At 36.5% G+C, this 21688-nt stretch overlaps 1 protein-coding gene across 1 annotated transcript; it reads right to left on the reverse strand.

Moving 5' to 3' along the window:
• Positions 1-1673: 1673 nt before the first annotated feature.
• Positions 1674-21044, reverse strand: VCAM1 (vascular cell adhesion molecule 1). Its single transcript, XM_007977812.3, has 9 exons — positions 20702-21044; positions 19863-20138; positions 17272-17592; positions 15713-15979; positions 11195-11470; positions 9042-9362; positions 7880-8146; positions 5779-6045; positions 1674-2597 (listed from the first exon to the last, which is right to left on the reverse strand). The coding sequence occupies exons 1-9, from the start codon at positions 20763-20765 to the stop codon at positions 2437-2439; spliced, it is 2220 nt and encodes a 739-aa protein (XP_007976003.1). The 5' UTR covers positions 20766-21044; the 3' UTR covers positions 1674-2436.
• Between the last annotated feature and the right edge of the window lie 644 nt (positions 21045-21688).

Genomic DNA, 21688 nt, shown 5'->3' on the forward strand with positions numbered 1-21688 from the left:
AAAATTCTAGAATAGGCAAGAGTATAGTGACAGAAAACAGATTGATTTTTGCCAAGGGCCAGAGGAGGTGGTGGGTGGGGAGATTCACTGCAATGGAGCCTGATGAAAATCTTAAAGTGATTAAAAAAAAAAAAAAGTTGTATTTCTTGATTGTGGTAGTAATGAGTTTTATTGTATGAAAGTTATACCTCAAATAAATAAATTTTAAAGATACTATGAATAATAGTATAAAAATACAAACTCCCTAGAAATAATTTTTTAAAGGAATAAGGCATTTATGAAATAAAAAAACATTTGTTTATTAAAGATAATCTAAAAATAGTAACTATACTCTGTTCATGGATTAGAAGACTCAATGCTTTAAAAATATCAATTCTATTCAAAGTGATCTAGATATATGTTCAATATAATTTGATTAAAATCTTAATTTTTTGTTCTATATCTTGACAAACTGACTTTAATGTTTAAACTGACTTTAATGTTTGTATAGAAGTTCAAACACTAGAATGATCAAGAGACATTTGTAAAAAGAAATATATATTAATTTATGAATATAAATATATATTCTTCATATATATAATGGGCTTTTCAATAAATGGTATACGGACAATTATTTCATCATCTAAAAATGATGAAATTGTATGCCCACCCTGCGTTCTGTAAATAATCCATTCCAACTATACAGCCATAAAAGAGAACGAGATCATGTTCTTTGCAGAGACATGGATGAAGCTGGAGGCCATTCTCCTTAGCAAACTAACACAGAAAACCAAATGCCGCATGTTCTCACTCATAAGTGGGAGCTAAATGATGAGAACACATGGACACATACAGAGGAACACACACAATGGAGCCTTTTGGAGGGAGGAGGGTGAGAAGTGGGAGAGGATCGAGAAAATCAACTAATGGAGACTAGGCTTAATACTTGGGTAATGAAATAATCTGTACAGTAGACCCCCAGGACACAACTTTACCCATGTAACAAACTAAACTTGTACCCCTTAACTTAAAAGTTTAAAAAAATCCATTCCAAGTGGAGAAAAATGAATGACTTATAACTACACAACAACATAAATGTATTATGAAAAACATAACTTTGAGTGAAAGAATAGTTACAAGGCAAATGTATAATTGGATTGTATTTATATAAATGCAAAATCTGGCAAAACTAAGTAATGTACTACTTAGGGATACATAGACAGGTATAAAACCTCCAAAGGAAGCATGGAAATGATCAATTCAGGGTATTTATGGGTTACTGCTCAGTGAGGGAAGAGCGTTGCCGTCACTATGTGGTATATAAAAGGCTCTGAAGAATAGTTATACCATCTCTTGCTCTTAATGTTCTGTACACAGGTGTTCATTTGTTGTCCATTAACATGTGCATGTTCATCTGCATTACATCTTTTTGTGTATATTTTTCTAAATTAAAAAATTGCAGATTCCAAGGACCAAAAACCAGACATTTCTATTCAATATCTTAGTCTGGCACCAAGAAATCTAAATTTTTATCAAGTTCCTACAGTAATTTTAATAAAAGTAGTCTGAGTGTCACATTTTGAGTATCTGTATTATTTCCATAGTTTGAATATTTTACTTTTATGACTTGGCATTTCAGAAAGAGCTGCAATGTGACTAAAGGAGGCAGTTTATAATAAATAAACATACAACCGTTCTAATTCCAGAAATTATCACTTTACTATTCAAAAAAACCTAAACATTTACAAAAGAAAATAAAAACAAAGTTGCATTTTTAGACCACATTGGGAAAGTTGCACAGGAGTCTGATGAACCAACTTCGTGAAACATCTCCGTACCATGCCAGTACCATACAGAGAAACCCAGTCAACCATTATACCATAGGTTGAGGTATTTAGTACCTGAAAGTCAACCCAGTGCTCTCTTTGCTTATTATTTGTCTATAAAAATATAAAACCCGGCATCTTTACGAAACCTGAAATTACTGTCAATAAACTTTATAGGAGTAAAATTTTGTTAAAGGGAATAAAATAGAAGAAAGATGACAAAGGTCAGCTGTCAGTCAATATTAATGTGAAATTTTCCTAACATGCATTAAATTATAATAGTCCAAGCAACACTAGTTATTTTAATGATCTAAATATAGAGTGTTGCTATTTTAAGCAATCTTGCTATGCTATAATTTTATTTTACATATGTACAAATTATGTTATTGTATATACAGATCAAGGAACTCCTCCAGTTCTCTCATCTTGATGGCAGTTACTGTTTTTCAGGCAGCAAGTTTTCCTTGGACTTCTTGCTCAGAGCAAGGGGCATAGGTGGGCATTTCTTTCCAAGTTCAATACATTCAGGGAAGTCTGCTTCTCAGCTCATTGCTTTTCTCGTGGAATGATGAGCAGTATCAAGGATTTGCATAGAAAAATAGTGTCTCAGGTTGAACATATCAAACATTAGCTACACTTTTGATTTCTGTGCTTCTACAAGACTATACGATCCCTTCATGTTGGCTTTTCTTGCAAAGTAAATTATCATTCCAATGGCGGGTATTATTAAGGAGGATGCACAATAGAGCATGAGAAGCTCAGGAGAAAAATAGTCTTTGTTGTTTTCTCTTCCTGGAAAATAACAAAATGGATGCAATTAACGTCTAGTACAAAAAGATAGCATTTAATAACAACAGTTACATGTTTTATTATAACAGTACAACTAGTTCTCCAAAGAGAAGGAAATCAAAGCAGTGATAAGGACCATCAGGACCCAAGATGCATATTTCTCTGAATTATCCAAATAATCGGTTGGTGGTTGCTATGGTCATGATGGATCTAAAGATGATAGTTGTTGGCTTCTACAAACTTGGATTCAAATAGATTCAGGTTCAGTTGTAAAATGGAAGGGAGGGTACAAGTTTTTAGGGCTCTTTTAACAAAAACAGGAATTGGCGACAGGCACTTGCTTTGGGAAATAAAAATATCTACTAAAGAACTGGGACTCTGATGGCCATGAATTGAAATGACTAACCAGTTCTCTAAGAAAATCCTTATAACATTCAGAGTGTGACCATTATAGCTAAATGCCACACATAAGATGGTAAGAGAAAAAAAAAATCTTGCCAATGGCTTTTTCAGAGATATATGAAAGTTTCTATGTTTTTATGTCAGAAGTAGGGCATATTAATATGTTTTTCCTCTTCAGCATTTATATCATCTTTTGATAAACTGGAGTTCTTTGGACAGCATTATGTTACAGCTTAAATGTCTCTTAGAGGCATTCTGTGATCTATATCTCCCTCATTCTAAATTCAGAACCTCAACATATTCTCAAAACCCACTCATTTTTCCTTCAAAACCTTATCACAGCTTTTAATGAAACATTTATCCACATAATTATTATTTATCCATATAACTTATTAAGTTTAGTTTCCTCCCCTAGGCTATAAATTACATCAAGACATGTATATCTATTTTCTTTTTGGTCTATCACCTGACTCACTGCTTGGCCTAGTTGGCACCAAAAAAGTATTTTTTAAACATTAATAACATTTTTTTCTCTCTACATTTTGCTTTTGCCATTTAGTTGTAAATGGAGCACAGTAGGTACCGCATACAAAAACTTTAAAATTAGTATTCTTTCTAATCTGCTAAAAAATCATCTGACAGCTGCTATACCATTTAACATCTTAACTTTATAAGAACATCTGAAGAAGACAGTCACTGGAGGTAAACCAAGTAAAAAGAATCACTAGCATCAGATGTTGTGTAGTCATTTTTTCAAATTATTGAAGAAAAACAGTTCACCCTAAGCATAATGATAATGGCCCCACTTTTTGACTTTCCCTTGCAAGAGCTGAGCTACTCAAATATAAGCGTAATATTTGAATGGGATGTCCATCAACATGATTATGATTAGACATCAATATTGATGACATGCTGAGAAATAGTATTTCCATTTCTATTGCTTTCTTTTCAATGTAATATATATTATCTTTTGCCTTTCAGTCTTCCCCACAGGCATCAGCAGAAAAACACAAATTTCCTGCCAAGGTAGTTGCCAGGGCAACCTTCAAATACAATTTTCTATTTGTTGTATAAACACTGAATATCTTTAAAAACTCCTGACGATTTCTATTAATGGAATACATTCAAGCCAAGACAAAAGGAAACAAATAAAAAATCCAGCCAAATACAAAAGAAATCTAGTTCAAAATACCCAGAAAAATGTCCTTTTTTTTTTTTTTGGTTTTCATTAAAATTTACCTATTTTAAACTATATTCAGTTTGGGGGCATAAGTTTCTAGCTGAGTGCTTAATATTCTTTGATTTCTCATTTAAATGATGAGTAAAAAGGAGCAATTATATAAGTGGCTAATTTGATAAAGCAATTAGAAAATAAAGCAATGTGTGTGAGAGAGTTAAAAAGTAGTGAAGCACGTTTGATGTGTCTTTAAAAGATAACAATTAATTAACAAAAGAATTACAGAAATGTTAGGGGACCAATTTCCTGGGGACAGGACTAATTAAAGGTGGTCCAGAGGCATTAAGGATTAAAGAAAATAGAGATAAATACATTTCAACTTGCTCATAACTGAGATTGCAATCTGTCCAGAATCATCCCCAACCTCATTGGAAGCACTGATTGCATATACCCCTGTATCATTTGGAGTGATGGGATACAAAGTAAATGTTCCCTACTTTAAACACATAGTAACTGCATTAGCTAGATCAACTCTTTTCAGGATAATCACTGCAGGTGGATGACTAGAAGTTTTACATAGAGTCTGGCTGTTTTTCCCTTCTTTAACATTTCTAGATGGATGTATAGCTATATAGCTATTGGCATGTTTTGAGGAGGTACTGTGAAGGTGGAAAACATATATATGGTAAGGCTTGCCATTTTGAGAAATTTGGGCAGATAAACAAAAACTTTACCTGTTTCTGACATAGGTTCAAATTTTCTCTGCATTGACAAGTGATTGCTCACTCCAATAGCCAAGTGCCAGACCTCTTAAGACTTGGCATTTGTTTGCAGTCCTGTTTGCACTCCACCGCCAAGTATGGCTTCCATTACACAATAGGAGCTAATTGGTGTGCAAGGGGTGTGAGACTGATCAGCCAAGGCTGATGTATTCTACTTCACCAATAAGATCAGCAGATCCTACCTACTGTGCATTCACAAGAAGGCTCAGGAGATTAAGGGGCCTCTGAAGTTTCTCCAGTGAGGATATTGCTCCTCTCTTTCTCTGTTCACCAGAATAGGGAGGGATGGCAAGTGGCTTGAATTTTAATGAGGCTTTTCGATAGTCTAGAGATTTTTTTATGTTGTTCAGGATCAAGTTTACTATTCCCAATTATTATCCTGAAAAGAGTCAATCCAGAAAAATTGCAGTTACTCTATGTTCAGAAAATAGTGTTTCCTTCTGGTAGAAAGGAAGAGGGTCTGGATAGAACCCTTCTTTTTCAACGTGCCAATCCTACTTCTTTCGTTTCCTTATAACCTCTAGGGAAAATGTTGGGAAATATGGTTAAACATTTAGCAACTGCAAAACCTCAGAGACAAATGATACATTGTAAACTGAAAAAAGCAAGCAGGAATTCCTCACTCACGAATGATTAATGTCAACTTCCTGGCTAAACTTTATAGGATAAAGCAGCTGTGCTTGATTATTCCAAGAACCATTAAGAAATAAACCACAGCTCCATTTTGCCAACTCATTCATCAAATATTAGAAACTCTTAGTAATCCATGGAACCTCTGAACTACTACCAACAAAACAAAAACAAAAACTCAAAACAAACTCACCTTGAACATCAAGTGTTAAACTTCTTAATTGTGAGCCAACTTTGTTTTTAGATTCACATTCGTATACCCCCGCATCCTTCAACTGGGCCTTTTGGATGGTATAGGCACCATCTATAGATTTTAGTACTGTGTCTCCTGTCTGTGCTTTTTTCTTCAGGATTATCCATGTTTCTGGAACATTTCCACATGTACAAGAGATGATGACAGTGTCTCCTTCTTTGACACTCTCAGAAGGAAAAGCTGTAAGTTTTATGTCTTTTGGAGTAGCTGTAAAGAGAATTTAAAAGGCATCTCTGATTGAGTGAAATATGAACCAATTCCATATTAATTCAGTGACATCAACGACAGCTTCCATGGAGCTATTTGTGCTAAGTGTTTGCATTAAATGTTAAGAAGAGCCAGTAAAGAAGTCGAGCATTGCTAGAATGTTGGAAATGATCATGTTTTAACTAAGAGAGTACATGGCTTATGCTTCTTTCACGTCCCTTAATATAATTATTTACCCAGCCTAGCACAAAGAATAGGTGTTTGATATGGTTTGGCTCTGTGTCCCCATCCAGGTCTCAACTTGAGTTGTAATCCCCAGGTTTTGAGGGAGGAACCCGGTGAGAGGTGATTGGATCATGGCGGCTGTTTCCCCCTTGCTGTTCTCATGATAGTGAGTGAGTTTTTACGAGAACTTTTGGTTTTAAAGTGTGGCAGTTCCTCACTCTCTCTGGCCTGCCACCATGCTAAGATGTGCCTTGCTTCCCTTTCTCCTCTGCCATGATTGCACATTTTGTGAGGTGTTCCCAGCCATGTGGAACTGTATTAAACCTCTCCTATAAATTGCCAATCTCAAGTAGTATCTTCATAGCAGTGTGAAAATCGACAAATACAGTGTTTAATAAAGAGCTATAGAATTAAGATGTGAAATAGAAAATTAGTTTTTGGTAATACTGTTTTGCAAAAATTTCCTTGAAGTACAAAGGCCTTTACAGGCTTCTGAGTTTTGAGTTGGATCCTTCAATCAAGAAGTTAAGCTGTACAGATGCGGCTTTTTCACTATCCTTAACAACACTACTGCCATTTATTAAGTTCCAGGCACTGAGCTAAGTATTTGACATATAACATGTCTATTAAAGCAACAACTGGTGGATGCAGGTACCATATCACCAATTTTTAATCCATATTAAGGTCTTCTATTTTGTAAGTTGATTTGAAATTCTTTCCCCATTTCCAAGGTCATGACAACCACCCAAAAGGTTTTTTTGTTTGTTTGGTTGGTTGGTTGGTTGTCTGTTTTTTAAGGATGTGCATTGCCTTTCCAAGATTCTTCTTCTAAAATACAAATCTTACTGAGTTGAGATAACAAGAAAGTCACTAATATCTTAGTGGGAATAATGCGAAGGTGTAAGAGAGGAAATGACAGCCCTGACAAAGACAAGAACCCTCATACCCAAAGGGGAAGGGATGGAGGAAATCCACATTGATCACTTGATGATTTTGCTCATAACTCCATATGGCTTCAACCTGAGAACTAGGAATTGTCTTTTTCTCAATCTTGGGTCTCCATCCTAAAGGGAAGGGGCCTAGATCTGTTGACTTAACCTACTTTAGTGGTTCCATGCTGTCAGGCTGATGAACCAGAGGACAGAGTCACGGCTACTAATAATCTCAGAATTTGCAAAAGACTTAAGTGCCAGTTTAGGCTTCTAAGCAAATACTACTGGCCGTCTTGTGAGATTGCCAGAGTTCAATTCAGCCAGATATGGTGGCTTTAATCCTACATAATTCCAAATGAAGATATTCCTCTTCCTATTCTTATCTCAACACCATAACCATTGCCTCATGAGTGTAACTGGAACTTCTGACACAGGTCCTGAAGGCTTGCATTTCACTTGAGTTTAAAAGAATCTCAGGATAAGAAACTTGTAACGATTCATGAGAAAGGATAATTTCAGGAAATTTCTCCATACATTGGAAACATCATAAGCTCTTCAAAACCCTCAACACACTTTTGTAGTAAAAATTTTTTTTTCAAAGAAGACTTTACTCATAATCAGTAACATAACCAAAAAAATTACTAGCAAGGATAACTCATCACTCACACTCTGCTCACCTTGGATAATTAATTCTACTTCTTTTCTGCTTCTTCCAGCCTGGTTAATTCCTTCACATACATAAACTCCAGAATCTTCCATTTTTGTAGAAATTAAGGTGAGAGTTGCATTCTCAGAAACAGGCTGTAGCTCCTCATTAAGTAGCTGCCTGCTCCATAGGATTTTCGGAGCAGGGAGGCCGTGGCTCAAGCATGTCATATTCACAGAACTACCTTCCTCCAGGATGGAGGAAGGGCTGACCAAGACAGTTGTATCTCTGGGGGCAACTGAAAAGGCAGAGAGGCTTGTTAGCTGGACCCCTTATGCCCTGAGTTCCGAAGAGTTTCAATAATGTTGCAAAACTGGGCTATGGGTTCAGCAGACTCAAACAGTTTATAAACCTTGATAATTTAACACAAGAGGTTTTGGTCCTTATTTACTTTAGTTGATATCAAATGATAGAGCAGAACATGGACACGTCATGGTGTTTTCTAATGGAAGTAAGTTCAGTATAACCTCCCTTGTAACCAAAGAATGATGAGGGTCAATGATAGTGTGTACTGCCATTTATGGTAGAGTCAACAAGACTATGAATTATTTGAATCTCCTTCTGTAAAAAGATGTGGTCTATTTTTCCACCCCTTGAAACTCTAGGCTGGCCTCATGACTCACTTTGACCAATAGAATGTGGAAGAAGTAACACTGTAGGACTTCCAAACCCAGGCCTTGAAGTGGCTGCTTTCATTTACACCTTCTTGAAAACTGAGCTCTGGTGAGTAAATCTAGGCTACTGTTCCTCAGGGTGACAATACATAAAGAAAGAGAAGCCAAGTCATCCCAGATATGGCTCCAGACATGTGGGTGAAGTCATCTGAGACCAGCCAGTCCTGCTAACCTTACAGAAAATGCATGAGCAAGCTCAGCTAATACCATATCGAGCAGAATAACTGCCTAGCTGGCCCCTTCCTAAATTGCCAACTCAAAGCATCATAAGTCAGTAAATAGTTACTCTTTTAACTTTAGGGAGGGTGATTTGTTACAATCATTATTATTTTGAAATTTCTTTTCAGTTATGTTTTTTCTCTACAGAGGTTTTAACTATTAACCTTATGTTAACTATTGCCTGGCAAACACGATAAAGAGACAGGTATTAAGCTGTAGATATCTTATATATGTACTTACCATTGACATAAAGTGTCTGTGTACTCTGCCTTTGTTTGGGTTCAAATTCCATTTCATCCATATGTAACTTAGCCTGACAAACAAGAGCTTTTCCAGTATCTTCAGTGGTAGGGATGAAGGTCGCTTCCAAACTTTTGTTCTCTAGAGATTTCATATCTGTATCCTCCAAAAACTCTTTATTCTCCAGAACAGTCTCCCCCTTAAGTAATTCAATCTCCAACCGGTCAAGGGGGTACACGCTAGAAACCTTGCAGCTTACAGTGATGGGGCTGTCACTCACAAGGACACCTCTCATCTCGATTTCTGGATCTCTAGGGAATGCTGCAAAACGCAAGCAAAAATGATTTTTATATGCGATATTCAAGGAAAAATTGAGCTAAGCTTTATTAAATGTAAAGGCCTAAAAATGACAGCTTTAATTGACCTGGGATAGAATGACTGTCAATATATAAGTAACGACAGTATTTATAAATGACATATTCATGATATTATATGTGAATAATGTTAGAAACAAAAACTACTTAGTATATCCAGTCCTTGAGTAATAAATGTTCACTTCCTATTTTTTTTTCTTCTTAATATGCAATCTTGCTGTGTGCCATGGCTTGATCTTTTCTAAGTACACATCAGCTTCCACTATCTTATTTAGTAAGTATATATTTTACGTGTTTTAAAATTTTCCATGTTATGTTGAATACTTAGTATCAACTAGTCCCCTAATATTCATTATCTCAGTCTTCAAAGCAGCTATGTAAAATGGGTATTAGTTATTTTACAGCCAGGAATACTGAAACATATAGAGGCTAAGAGACTTTCCTCATGCATTATACCTAGTTGAAGTCAATGAGATGGGCTGAGAATCCGTATTTCTCTGACCTCAGAGCCCAGCTTTGGTTTTACACAGCTGTGCAGTCTCTCAGTATCAAATAAGACAAACAAGGAAGTTCTCAACTTAGTTTAAATTTTAATGACCAAATTTAGGCAGCAAGTTTTAAATATTTCTCAGATAATACTTGTAATCAAGAAAAGAACTGCCTAACTCTAGTCTTTCTAATACAGCACAAATCAATAAAAATGAGACTAAAATAGCTATCAAGGGCAAGAATAATGCTTAAACATATTTTTCCTTAACAAAAATGTTGTTAAAGTGATACATGCTCAAATATTTCTATGTTGCAATAAGACTCCACTGCTGGTTCTCATTTCTGCTGGGAATGTGCCTATCTCAGCAGATCATGGACTCTGGGTAATATAATAATGCAAATAAAATGTATCCTCCTTTTGAGAGACTCAAATCCATTTACAGGCACACTGTAACCCATTCTGAACAAAATCTTGAAGGATAACACAAGTTTGGGCAGGCTTTCTGGTAGAAAATCTCTACAATATGTTCTCTTGAGTTCTACTGAAGTGAGAACTCAAGGCAGAGTGACGCTCTCAAAAAAATAACTTTATGGTCACTTTGCATATTTTGTTCTTCATTCAATATGGACTGAGGAACTCCAGCAATGTCAAGTTCACAGAGATTTGTGGTCGCAAAGAGTGTTTATTAAGACGACAAGAAGAGTAAGAGAAAGTGTAGTATATGTAGGTGGCATAAATCAACATTAAGATCTAACGCTGTTTCCTGATTCTGCTTTTCACCTCAGCCACTGCCACTGACCATCCCCATCTCCAACCTAATTCCTTATCTTTAATTTTGGCTTCCTTCTGCTTCCTATTCCCTTATTTTTTACCCCATCCTGCAGAGAGCTCTTCAAATGTGCTTTAAAGCAGTGCCTTAAAATAGTTTAAAACTACTCATTCCCAACTGGAGTAGCTGGAGTAGTCACCTCCACCCAGTCATCTGAATGGGCACTGACCCCAATGCACTCACCTCCAGCACGTAGTGTGTTCAAGTGCATGATGAGAGAGTATTGACAAGGCATAAACCAAGGATTGTGGGTGCTGTGTACATATGTAATACATACTTGAGATTTAGGCTAATAATGTTGTATCAAACCATTCTGATTCAGATTTAGGAACAAAATTCACAATGCTAAATTCCTTTTCTAAACATAAGGATCTCATTGCACATCACAGACGTGCATTCTTTTTCTTCCAATGGAATGGGAAAATAAAAATAAAAATAAACAATTCTGAAAACCACTTACAGTAGAGCTCCACCTGGATTCCCTTTTCCAGTTTCTTACGTCCACAAGTCACTGTGCACAGATAAGAGTGTTCGTTCTCAAAACTCACAGGGCTCAGGGTCAGCGTGGAATTGGTCCCCTCACTCCTCACCTTCCCGCTCAGAGGGCTGTCTATCTGGGTTCTCCAGGAGAAAGATGGGGACTCACAGCCCATAACACTACATGTCAACACAACTGAGTCTCCGATCTGAGCAGCAATCCGGGGTCCAGGTGAGATCTCAACAGTAAATGGTTTCTCTGGGACAGAAGTGGAAAACAAGATGAAAAGAACGTAAGATTATTTTCTTCTTTCATCACATTCTGACATATGATCTTTATTTTTCCAGATCTCCTTTCAGTTAATATCTATGCCAAGAAGAAATTACTCTTTTCCACCTTGGGACTATCAGAAATGAGACCACATCTTTTAGAATGAACCCATTATAGTTTGCTGATTCATTCATTTAACAAACTGAATGGATAAAAATTTGTCAAGAGAGGTTGGTATCTCTTCATAGCAATAATAGAGTCTCTGCTCAAATGTAGTTTATCAAATCACTGTAAGAGTGGACAATCACTCAAAGAATGTAAGTGGTTCTTGTGTGCCAAGCACTATCTAAATTACTATATATATACACACACATATATGTAGTATATATATACAATCAACAATTTCGTACACTAGCACTCTTCTTTCTTCTTCGCCTTCTCTTTTTGCTTCTACTTTTTCTCTTCCTCTTTTTACCCCTCTTTTTTCTTCTTGAGGAAATTTAGGCTCAGAAATGCTAAATAACTTTGCCCAGTTTGCAAGTAACAAAATTAGGACTTGATGCCAGGTGGGTCTGATTCAAGATCCCAGTTTTTCAGTTGCTACAACAACTAAATCCAGTCATCCTCATATGGAGATAAAATGATCTAAAAGAGGTACTGGAAAAAGCTACAAAAAATGTCTCTTAATTAGATATAATACCCACAGTGGACAAGCATTTAGAGCTTCTGTTCCAATAATACAGTTAGACCATTGAAAGTCACATAGAATCACCCTGAAATCAAAGTCAAAATCTAAGCATTAAAGTGATACATCAGTCACCTCCAAAATTTGCCTGATGCAATATAAAAATACTTTACAATTAATTCAGGGTCTGAAAGCTGAGATGTGAGGGCAAACTCCTAAGACTCAAATATGCAGGAATGTCCTTTGGCCATCAGCACTATCCCTGCTGGGTACATGGACTTCTTTTGGATGACTGCTATTTAGGGAGAAAGGGAACACCACACCTTGGCTCTGTTTCCCTGAAGAAACTGAGAGTGTCTGGGCAACTCTGAAAGCAACAGATGAGACCCCCATAAAAATCACTGAAATCTTACTTGTAAATTACAGGCTTGAGGTAAAAGAAAGAAATCTCAATATACAAATAATCCAAACATATTACATTTTGCATGGTTCTCATCTGTGTCATAAGTTATTTTTCTTAATAAGTTTCTCTCATTGTGACATCTTAGTATTTTCTGAAGAAGATTCTCCTCAAATTACCTCAATAAACTGATATACTATTACATTTTGAAAGAGAGCTCATTCACAAAAACAACCAGAGCTTCCGAATTTCTTATAGGCTAATGCGAGAATGAGGAACTTTAAAAACAGATCCACTGCCTGTCTGTGAACATTTCTAAGTCATTCTTTACAGCGGCCACATGTATTGCCATGTGAAGTTGGAACCACTGGAGGAGTAACTCTTTTAGGTAGCTGAAAGTTTCTTTGAAAGTACTTTCAGCACTTTAGGCCAGTAGTATCCCATGTGATGCAAAGTGCAAAACAACTCTCTCCAACCCCAAAATACATATCCTTTGTACACTGAAATAGGATACAGTTTATTATGGAGTGGCATTATTCCGGGTGAATGATTAGCTTTACATACTTTTATTAGTATAACATCTTCCCTGGTCACTTGAGAATGCTAACCTAACATCCAACTGAGATAATCTACTTATGGTGAGTTTTATTTTTATTTTAATCATCCAAGTTTAAATACCATGTTTTCACATTTTAAAAATTCATGTTGAGCTGGGTGTCACTACAGCTGGGTGGCGCGTGCCTATAGTCCCAGCTACTCAGGCAGCTAGCATGGGAGCATCAGTTGAGCCCAGGAGTTTGAGTTCACAGTGGGCAACATAGCAAGACCTCATTTCCTAAAACAAACAAACAAAAGACTATGCTACCCATGTTTATAATCTATTCATTAATTCAGCAAACATTTACTGAACATTTATTATGTGTTAGGTACTGTGCTAAGAATCCAAGCATTCACACACACACACACACACACACACACACAAACACACACACACAGAATTCCTGACTTTAAGGAGTTTACAGATTTTTTAAAAAATTAAATAGAAACAGAGGTCTCACTATGTTGCCCAGGCTGGTCTTGTACTCCTGGCCTCAAGCAATCCTTCCACCTAAGCTTCCCAAAGTGTTAGGATTATAGGCTTGCACCATCGTGCCCAGAGCAGGAATTTACAGTTTAGTGGAAAGGCACATTTAAAAAGATATACTGTTTTGGCTCTTACTAAGGAATATTTGAGTTATCTATTTATATGCCTGTCCTTCCTTCCTAGTTTGTATGCCTCCCTAGGGCAGTTGGCATATGTTTTTCATGTCTGTACCCCCAGTACCAAGTAGAATTCTTGGATTCTTGGACAAGGGCTCTTAATATGTGTTGAACTGAACAGAACTGCATACATGACTAAAAGGAGTGGTGAATGTACACGAAGGAAAGAATATGTAGTTTGGTCTGACACAATCTGGAACTGGGAGGCTGACATGAGCTTCGTATTGGAGAATGGCTAAGACTTTGCCGGATGAAGGAAGGAGAAAGGCCATTTTAGGCAAAAGGAACAGCATAAGCAGGGGCACCAAGTCATCAACAAAGCTGCAAAGGTAGTTTCTGGCCAGATCATAAAGAGTTCTGTGTGACAGTTTTAAGAAATGGATTGAAGTTATAGAAAATGAGCACCTTTTTGTTTAAGGTAATAAACCCTGGGAGCAGTGCAGAAGATTGATTATTTTAGGGACAGAATGTTAGCAGGTAGACTATTTAAAGATAATTAGCCACAAAATATGTGAAATATTATTCAGCCTTAAAAAACAAAAGAGGAAATTCTGTCATTTGCAACAAAAGGGATGAAACCAGAGGACATTATGCTAAGTGAAACAAGCCAGGCACAGAGAGACCAGTACCTCATGATCTCACTCACATGTGGGATCTACTTCCAAAGTCATAGAAGTAGAGAGTAGAATGGTGGTTACCAGAGGCTGGGGCAAGGAGAGGAAGGGAACGAGGAGATGTTGGTCAATGGGTACAAAGGTTCAGTTAGACAGGAGAGTAAGTTGTTGAGATCTATTGTACATCATGATGACTATAGTTAATGATAATATATTGTGTATTTTAAAATACCTAAGAAAGTGAATTTCAAATGTATCACCACAAAATAATAAGTGAGGCAATGAATATGTTGACCTGACTTAATCATTCTACATTGTATACCCATATCAAACATCACATTGTAATCTATAAATGTAAACAATCATGACTTATCAATTAAAAATATTTCTAAAGAGAAATATAAAGATAATTAGCTATAAAATTAAAAAGGCAAAGGGGTTTTCATTAAAATTAACCTGTATTAGAATTATAGTAAATGCAACTAAAGAGCTATTTAGCCCTAGGAAAAGTATGAACTATCCTGAGCCTGGGTTTTTAGTAGTGTTGTGGTAAAGATTAATGAGATAAAATATATAAAGCAGAATGTAGAATTCCTGGGAAACATTAGGTGTACAATCAATAGGTGGTGTCATTATTAATCTCTGGGAGATTCCACTCTCTCATCTGTAAAATGAATACAAAATACTTACTTTTTAGTTATTTCTTGAAGATGGCATATGTAAAGTACCAGAAACATATCTGGTGTTTAGTGAATGCTGTTAAGTAAGAATATCTTGCAAGAGTCCAAGTGAGAGATGATAAACTAAGGCAATGGCAAGTGGGGTGAAGAAGAGGTCATATTCTGGGGAGCATTTTGAGGTAGAACTGACAGGAATTAACAGCATGGAATTGGAACGTGAATTTGGGAGTAATCAACATATTGTAGTCCAAATCTTGGGAGTCTAGCGTGAGAAGAGAAGAGGACCCAGGGATGTAAACTTGAAAATACCAGTATCCCAGGGGCAAGAGGAAGACAAAAAGTGAGGGAATGAAGTAGAGAAAAAGTGATTTGAGATGAAAAAGAATCAGAAAAGCAGAGCCATGGAAACTCTGGGAGGGAAGACTTCCAAGAAGTACTAGTAAGATAAACATATATTTGTGCTAAAGGCTATGGCAACCAGATAGGTCATCAGTGAAACTAAGGGAAGCAATTTCAGCATTGAAACTGTGTGACTATTGCTCAAATCCCAGTGACAGCACCTTTGTTATTCCTTTTTCACATTCTACTCACCTTGAACAATTAATTCCACCTCTTTTCTGTTTTTCCCAATCAAATTAACTCCTTCACACACATAAATTCCAGAATCTTCCATCCTCATAGCAATTAAGGTGAGAGTTGCATTCCCAGAAAGGTGCTGTAGATTCCCATTATCTAATTTCTTACTCCAGAAAATCTCTGGAGGTGGTAGACCCTCACTGGAACAGGTCATGGTCACAGAGCCACCTTCTTGTAGCCTTGTGGATGGATTAACAGAAATAATGGTATTCTTGGGTGATACTGAAAAGGCAAAAAAATAATATTAGCAATTGCTAAGCATCATCCCAGTGCAACAGATGGAGTGTATTTCTCTTAGACAGTATTTACGTGCTTCCACCAATTTGATGAAATTACTCTGCCAAATTAGTATAAAGAACTGCTGAATCATTCAAAATAATCTATCCAGTTTCTGACTAAACTGATCAAGTTTAGTTGATGTTTCATGTTTTTCAGATGGTTATAGATAGTCAGAAATTAAGAAGAACTATGTGGCTTAACCTCCCACTAAAGGGTAGGAGTCCCATTTAAGCATTCTTGCCAAGTGCCCATTCAAGTCAACTTCAACATTTACTGAGAGAATCAACCCATTGCTTTCCAAAAGAGTCAATTTGATTTTTGGACAGTTCTATGTATTAGCACATTTCTCCCTATTGAGCTGAAATCTTCTCTCTATACTAATTTAAACATATTGGCCATAATTCAGCCCTGTGCTGTTACAGAAAAAGGTAAATCACTCTTTCGTATAACTGTCTTTCAAATGCTTAATTAGAGCTCTCTTTTCCAGGTTTTGTATTCTCTTAGGAAAAATATCCTCTATCTTGACTATTCTTCTCAAAATATTGTTAAAAGCCTGCCCAGCTCATTCTCTTTCAGCTAAACATGCCATAGTTGGCAATACTCCTTTTAAATGTGGTGCCCATTGCAGAACATAGCATTTTAGACTAGAACAGAGCACAGTGAGCCCACTCCTACACAACGCTGGGACTACAAGACTTCCGTAAATCCCCTGGCAGTATCAGGCGGATTGGAGGCAATCAAACCCCATCATTTTTCCCCTGTCCAATGCACATATGTATGTATGTGCATATGCATGCACACACACATACACACACAGAGAGAATAACTGCTCACCTTGTCAAGTTTCTGTACCTGTGCAACTAATATTTCAAGGCATACTATAAGAGTTTACAAAACAATATTAAAATGTTTTATCATTTGAGCCTATTTCCCACTACCCAATCTGATGGTATGACTATTCCCCTTTTATACCCTGGGAAATACAGAAATTAAGTAACCCAAACTTACACAGTTAATAGAGCCAGAAATTAAGCTCAAGCCTCTCAATCCAAATCCAGTGTTCTTTTCATTGAATTGTACTATTGGCAAACATTATGTTCTTAACGAATACAAATGGAATACAAACTATATACAAGGTTTTTGTTTTTTTTTTTTACTTTGCTGCTAAGTTTATTGCTATACACAAGCGAGGTGGGATTCCCACAAACACTGGAACACATCGCACAAGTACTTACTGTAGACTTGCAATTCTTTTACAGCCTCCCTTTCTGTGGGCACAGAATCCATTTCATCAATGTGTAATTTAGCTCGGCAAACAAGAACTTTCCCAATATCTTCAATGACAGGAGTAAAGGTTACTTCCAAACTCTTGGTTTCCAGGGACTTCCTGTCTGCATCCTCCAGAAATTCCTGACTCTTCATGAGACGATCTCCTTTCGTTAAGTCTATCTCCAGCCTGTCAAATGGGTATACATCAGCAACCAAACACTTGACTGTGATCGGCTTCCCAGCCTCCAGAGGACCACTCAGATGAATCTCTGGATCCCTAGGAAAAGCTGAAAAGGCCAAACAAATACATGGATGGGCTTTTTGCTCATGGGATATAAGGTCTCTTACTGCTTTAACACAATACAAATCAAGTCTAGTGTTTCTGTTAATACAGTCTTAACACAGAAGAATTGTTTAAATAGCCCTTCATGATTTGGGGTGAGTTCAAGGCACAAGAAATGGAAGCAAACATTTTTTAGAACATTATTCTATTCTGATCCTGTATATATTAAGGTTTGCATGTTATTATAGTAAAAGAAGGAAGAAAAAAATAATGTTTATATTGAACCTTACATGTGGCTGTCACTGCACTATAGATTTAACATTAATTATTTTATTTTATCCTCACAACAACTCTAGGAGATAGAGATCACATTTCACAGAAAAGAAGACTTAGACTTAGTACATTTACATAACTTGTCTAAGGTCACACACCTAGTAAATGGTAAAGCTGGGATTTAAATTCAGGATTTCTATTACTTGGTTTTGCTACTACAGATTTACATTATGTTACATTACATTTTCTTATTATAGTCAGGGCAGATATATTTCCATTTTACAGATAATGACTGTAAGGCTTGGAATGTCATTGCAAAGAATAGTTATTGTCAAGATATTCTAAGATATGAAAAGACCAACTTTAAGTAATTAGCTTCTGAAAACAGTGCCTCTGATAGGAATTCATCCACCAGAAAGATACATTTGTGCAATCTTTACGTTCTGGAACACATATTTGCCTCCTGAAATGCCTAACTCAGTATCCCACTAAGTGTTCCACTGAAGCTTCTAGTACAAGGAAATGCATTACTTCTCGTAGCCATTGCCTCCTTTGCAAGAGTTACCTTTTTCATTACACATTGTCATGAAGTAACATATTGGTGGATTCAAAACTCTGTGTAACAAAAAGAATACAAAGGTCTCAACTCTAACCACTATTATAATCAAATGTGGAAAGGAGACAGAACTGTTATACATAATGAAAAACAGATACTCTTGGAGAAAAACCTCAGGCAAGATAATTAAAGCCAGAAGTGTCTTCATTTCTCTTTTTTAAATCTTCAACTATTTGGTACTAGTGGGCAAAAGACAAAGGAGCTGGAAATTCTTTGCTATGTGAAGAAACATGGTATTTTTCATTTTTCCAGCAATAATTTCTGTCCCTCATATTCTGTAAGAAACGTTCCTCTAATCCACACAGTTTGATGTCAGGTAACATAAGAACTTGCTACTTTTCCCTGTATTTACATAAGGGAAGCTTTTAAGGAGCTCAGGAGGCTGCACAGACATAAATTATGCATGTACAACCAGCATAATTGAAAGCAGCCGGCCAAGCACAGTTTCTTGGGAAGCTTGAGCAACACATGGGGCTTGTTGCAGAATCAATTAAGGTTACTGGGAAAAGTTGGGCTCTGGTACAACAGAATGGAACCAAGGTAATTGTAATCAAATGAGGTCTTCGTGAAGACACGACTATAAATGGGTTCAGTTTTTTAGAAAGAGAGGCCATCGGTAACAAAACGCAAATGATTTATGTCTGGTTAGTTTTTTACTCCTCTTGCTAACTTGTTTGCTGAATGGAGAATGGAGTGGGATGCATTTTGGCAGGCTGGTAAACTAGGGACATCCACTCACGTTCATGAGGCAAATCTAATTCATTATATAAATATCTTTGAAGTTGAGCGGTTGAGCACCAAGGCTTCATGGCACCAAAAAAAAAAAAAAAAAATTCCTAAATGTGTCAACACCAAAGTCAAATGAGTGAAACGTTTGCAGATATTAACAATTATGTCTAAAGAGAACACTTTTATACTAATACCTATTACTAATTATAGATCTACTTAATATTTAAACTAATTTTAAGCATCAAATTGCATAAGAATAAATTTATAGAAAATCCCTGAAGGATGGAATTCATAAATCAATCAGAGACATAAGCAAGTAAACATGTAAGGATGTAATCAAGTGGAAAGATTTTTTAATAAAACAAAAATAACCTTAGAAATGATCATTTTACAGCTAAGGAAACCGGAGCCCAGAGAAATTGAGTCTTATACATGGTCACTGCGTTTGCGGCAGAGGAGGAAATAGAAGCCAAGATTTGGATTCCTGCTCTGTCTCATGCTGGCCTTAGCTGTCCCTAGCTTTCCTGATGTTGTGTGTTCTTCAGCCAAGAATCTGTACAGGAATATCCATTTTAAAACTTTTTTTAAATATCATTTTTAAAAGGCGATTTTAAAGTAAAATTGAGAGAAAAACGAAGATTTTCTAAAGTACTCACAGTAGATCTCCACCTGGATTCCTTTTTCCAGTTTCCTAGATCCACAAGTTGCTGTGCACAGGTAAGAGTGTTCGTTCCCGAAACTAACAGGATTCATGGTCAGCGTAGACGTGGTCCCCTCATTCCTCACCTTCCCATTCAGCGGACTGTCTATCTGGGTTCTCCAAGAGAAAGATGGGGACTCGCAGCCTGTGGTGCTGCAAGTCAATGAGACGGAGTCACCAATCTGAGCGAGAGATTTAGATTCTGGGGTGGTCTCGATCTTAAAAGCTTGAGCTGCAAAAGCAAAAAAAAAAAAAGACAGAAGCAAATTTATCACCAATTTGTCTAGTATTCTACTCCTTCTTCTGTGTATAATGTCTAAAATATGATCAGACGGATCTCTTTCCTAAGCCGCTTCAAACTAACTACAAGGTAGCCAAAAAGCACCGAAGTCACTTTCAAAAAAGTTTATGGAATCATCTTCACTAAAGAGAATTCTCAGTTCCAACCTTGATGCCCGTTTATCAAAGCCGTTTTATTTGCTAAGTTTGACCTCATTGTCAAGTATAGGAAACTAAGGAGACAGACCAACTAGAGACTAGAAGCCGAATTACTCACTTGCCTTTGGAAAAAGAGATACAAAAAACATCAATTTTCAGCTCTAACTATGACAGTACAATATTATATAGCAAAACTCAATTGCATATTAAAAGTTAGGTTAAATTAACTTTTCCTACTGTTTAAAATCACAGTGTCTTTACTTCACTACTTCACTACTCTCGCAAAACTGACTGAAGCCAAAATCAGGGCTAAAATGGAATGCTAACATTTGAAACAGATAAAGGAAAATAACTTACAAGCTGCAAACATTATCCAAAGTATATTTGAGGCTCCAAAGATCACGACCATCTTCCCAGGCATTTTAAGTTGCTGTTGTGATGAGAAAATAGTGGTTCCAAAACTCTAATTTGTGTCCCACGTGTATGTGCCTGGAAAGGGTATTCAGCTCCTGAAGCCAGTGAGGCCCGATGCTGCGGAGTGAAATAGAAAGTCTGTGCTTTATAAAGGGTCTTGTTGCAGAGGCGGAGGGAAATCCCTTCAAGGGGAAACCCGGGGCAGAGCCAGGGAAAAAAGTTTAACGGACACCCTGCCAAGTTCCAGTATTAACCCCTTCAGTTGCTCTCACTGCTGAAGCTCCTCTCTCTGTCCTGGCAAAAGAAGACACTTCCAAAACTATAAAATACAGGCTTTTCCTCATCTTCGACTCCAAAAGGCTGTCTTTACTGGAAAGATAAAGGACAATGCTGATTACAGAATAAAACTTTCTGAATCCAATGTGGTTAAAGAAAGAGGGTGGGGTGAGCAAAAAAGAAGACAGAGTAGTAAATTTTACTCTGTTTTTTGAACTGGATACATAACTACTATGTCATGCGAACTGATTTTCTCCATCAAGAAAATATGTTTGCAATTCTAAAAGACATTATTTTTTTTCTCTTACAAGAGAAAGGAAAAAGTTATTTCTTTTGATGAGTCATTTTTTAAAAAGGAGACACCATAACTTCTTAGTTTTATATTTGTTCATAAAAACAGTTCTTTTGGCAACAAACGTCAACTTTTTGAAACTATTTTCTTCAGTAGAAAGTAAAGGAATATGACTGAAATTGCTGCCAAAACAAGGGAAATAATTTTTTTCTTTTGTTTTAGAAAAGTTATCAATACTTTGGTTAAATTGCTGGATAATTGGAACTTTTTTTGCAGACTTACATGCAAGTGTATGGAATCCATCTGAAGTGGCAGATTGCTTGGGCTGTGAGATTTAACCACAAACCCAGTTAAAACATTAA

This window comes from Chlorocebus sabaeus, chromosome 20 (genome assembly GCF_047675955.1).
Source record: "Chlorocebus sabaeus isolate Y175 chromosome 20, mChlSab1.0.hap1, whole genome shotgun sequence".
Taxonomy (NCBI): Eukaryota; Metazoa; Chordata; class Mammalia; order Primates; family Cercopithecidae; genus Chlorocebus; species Chlorocebus sabaeus.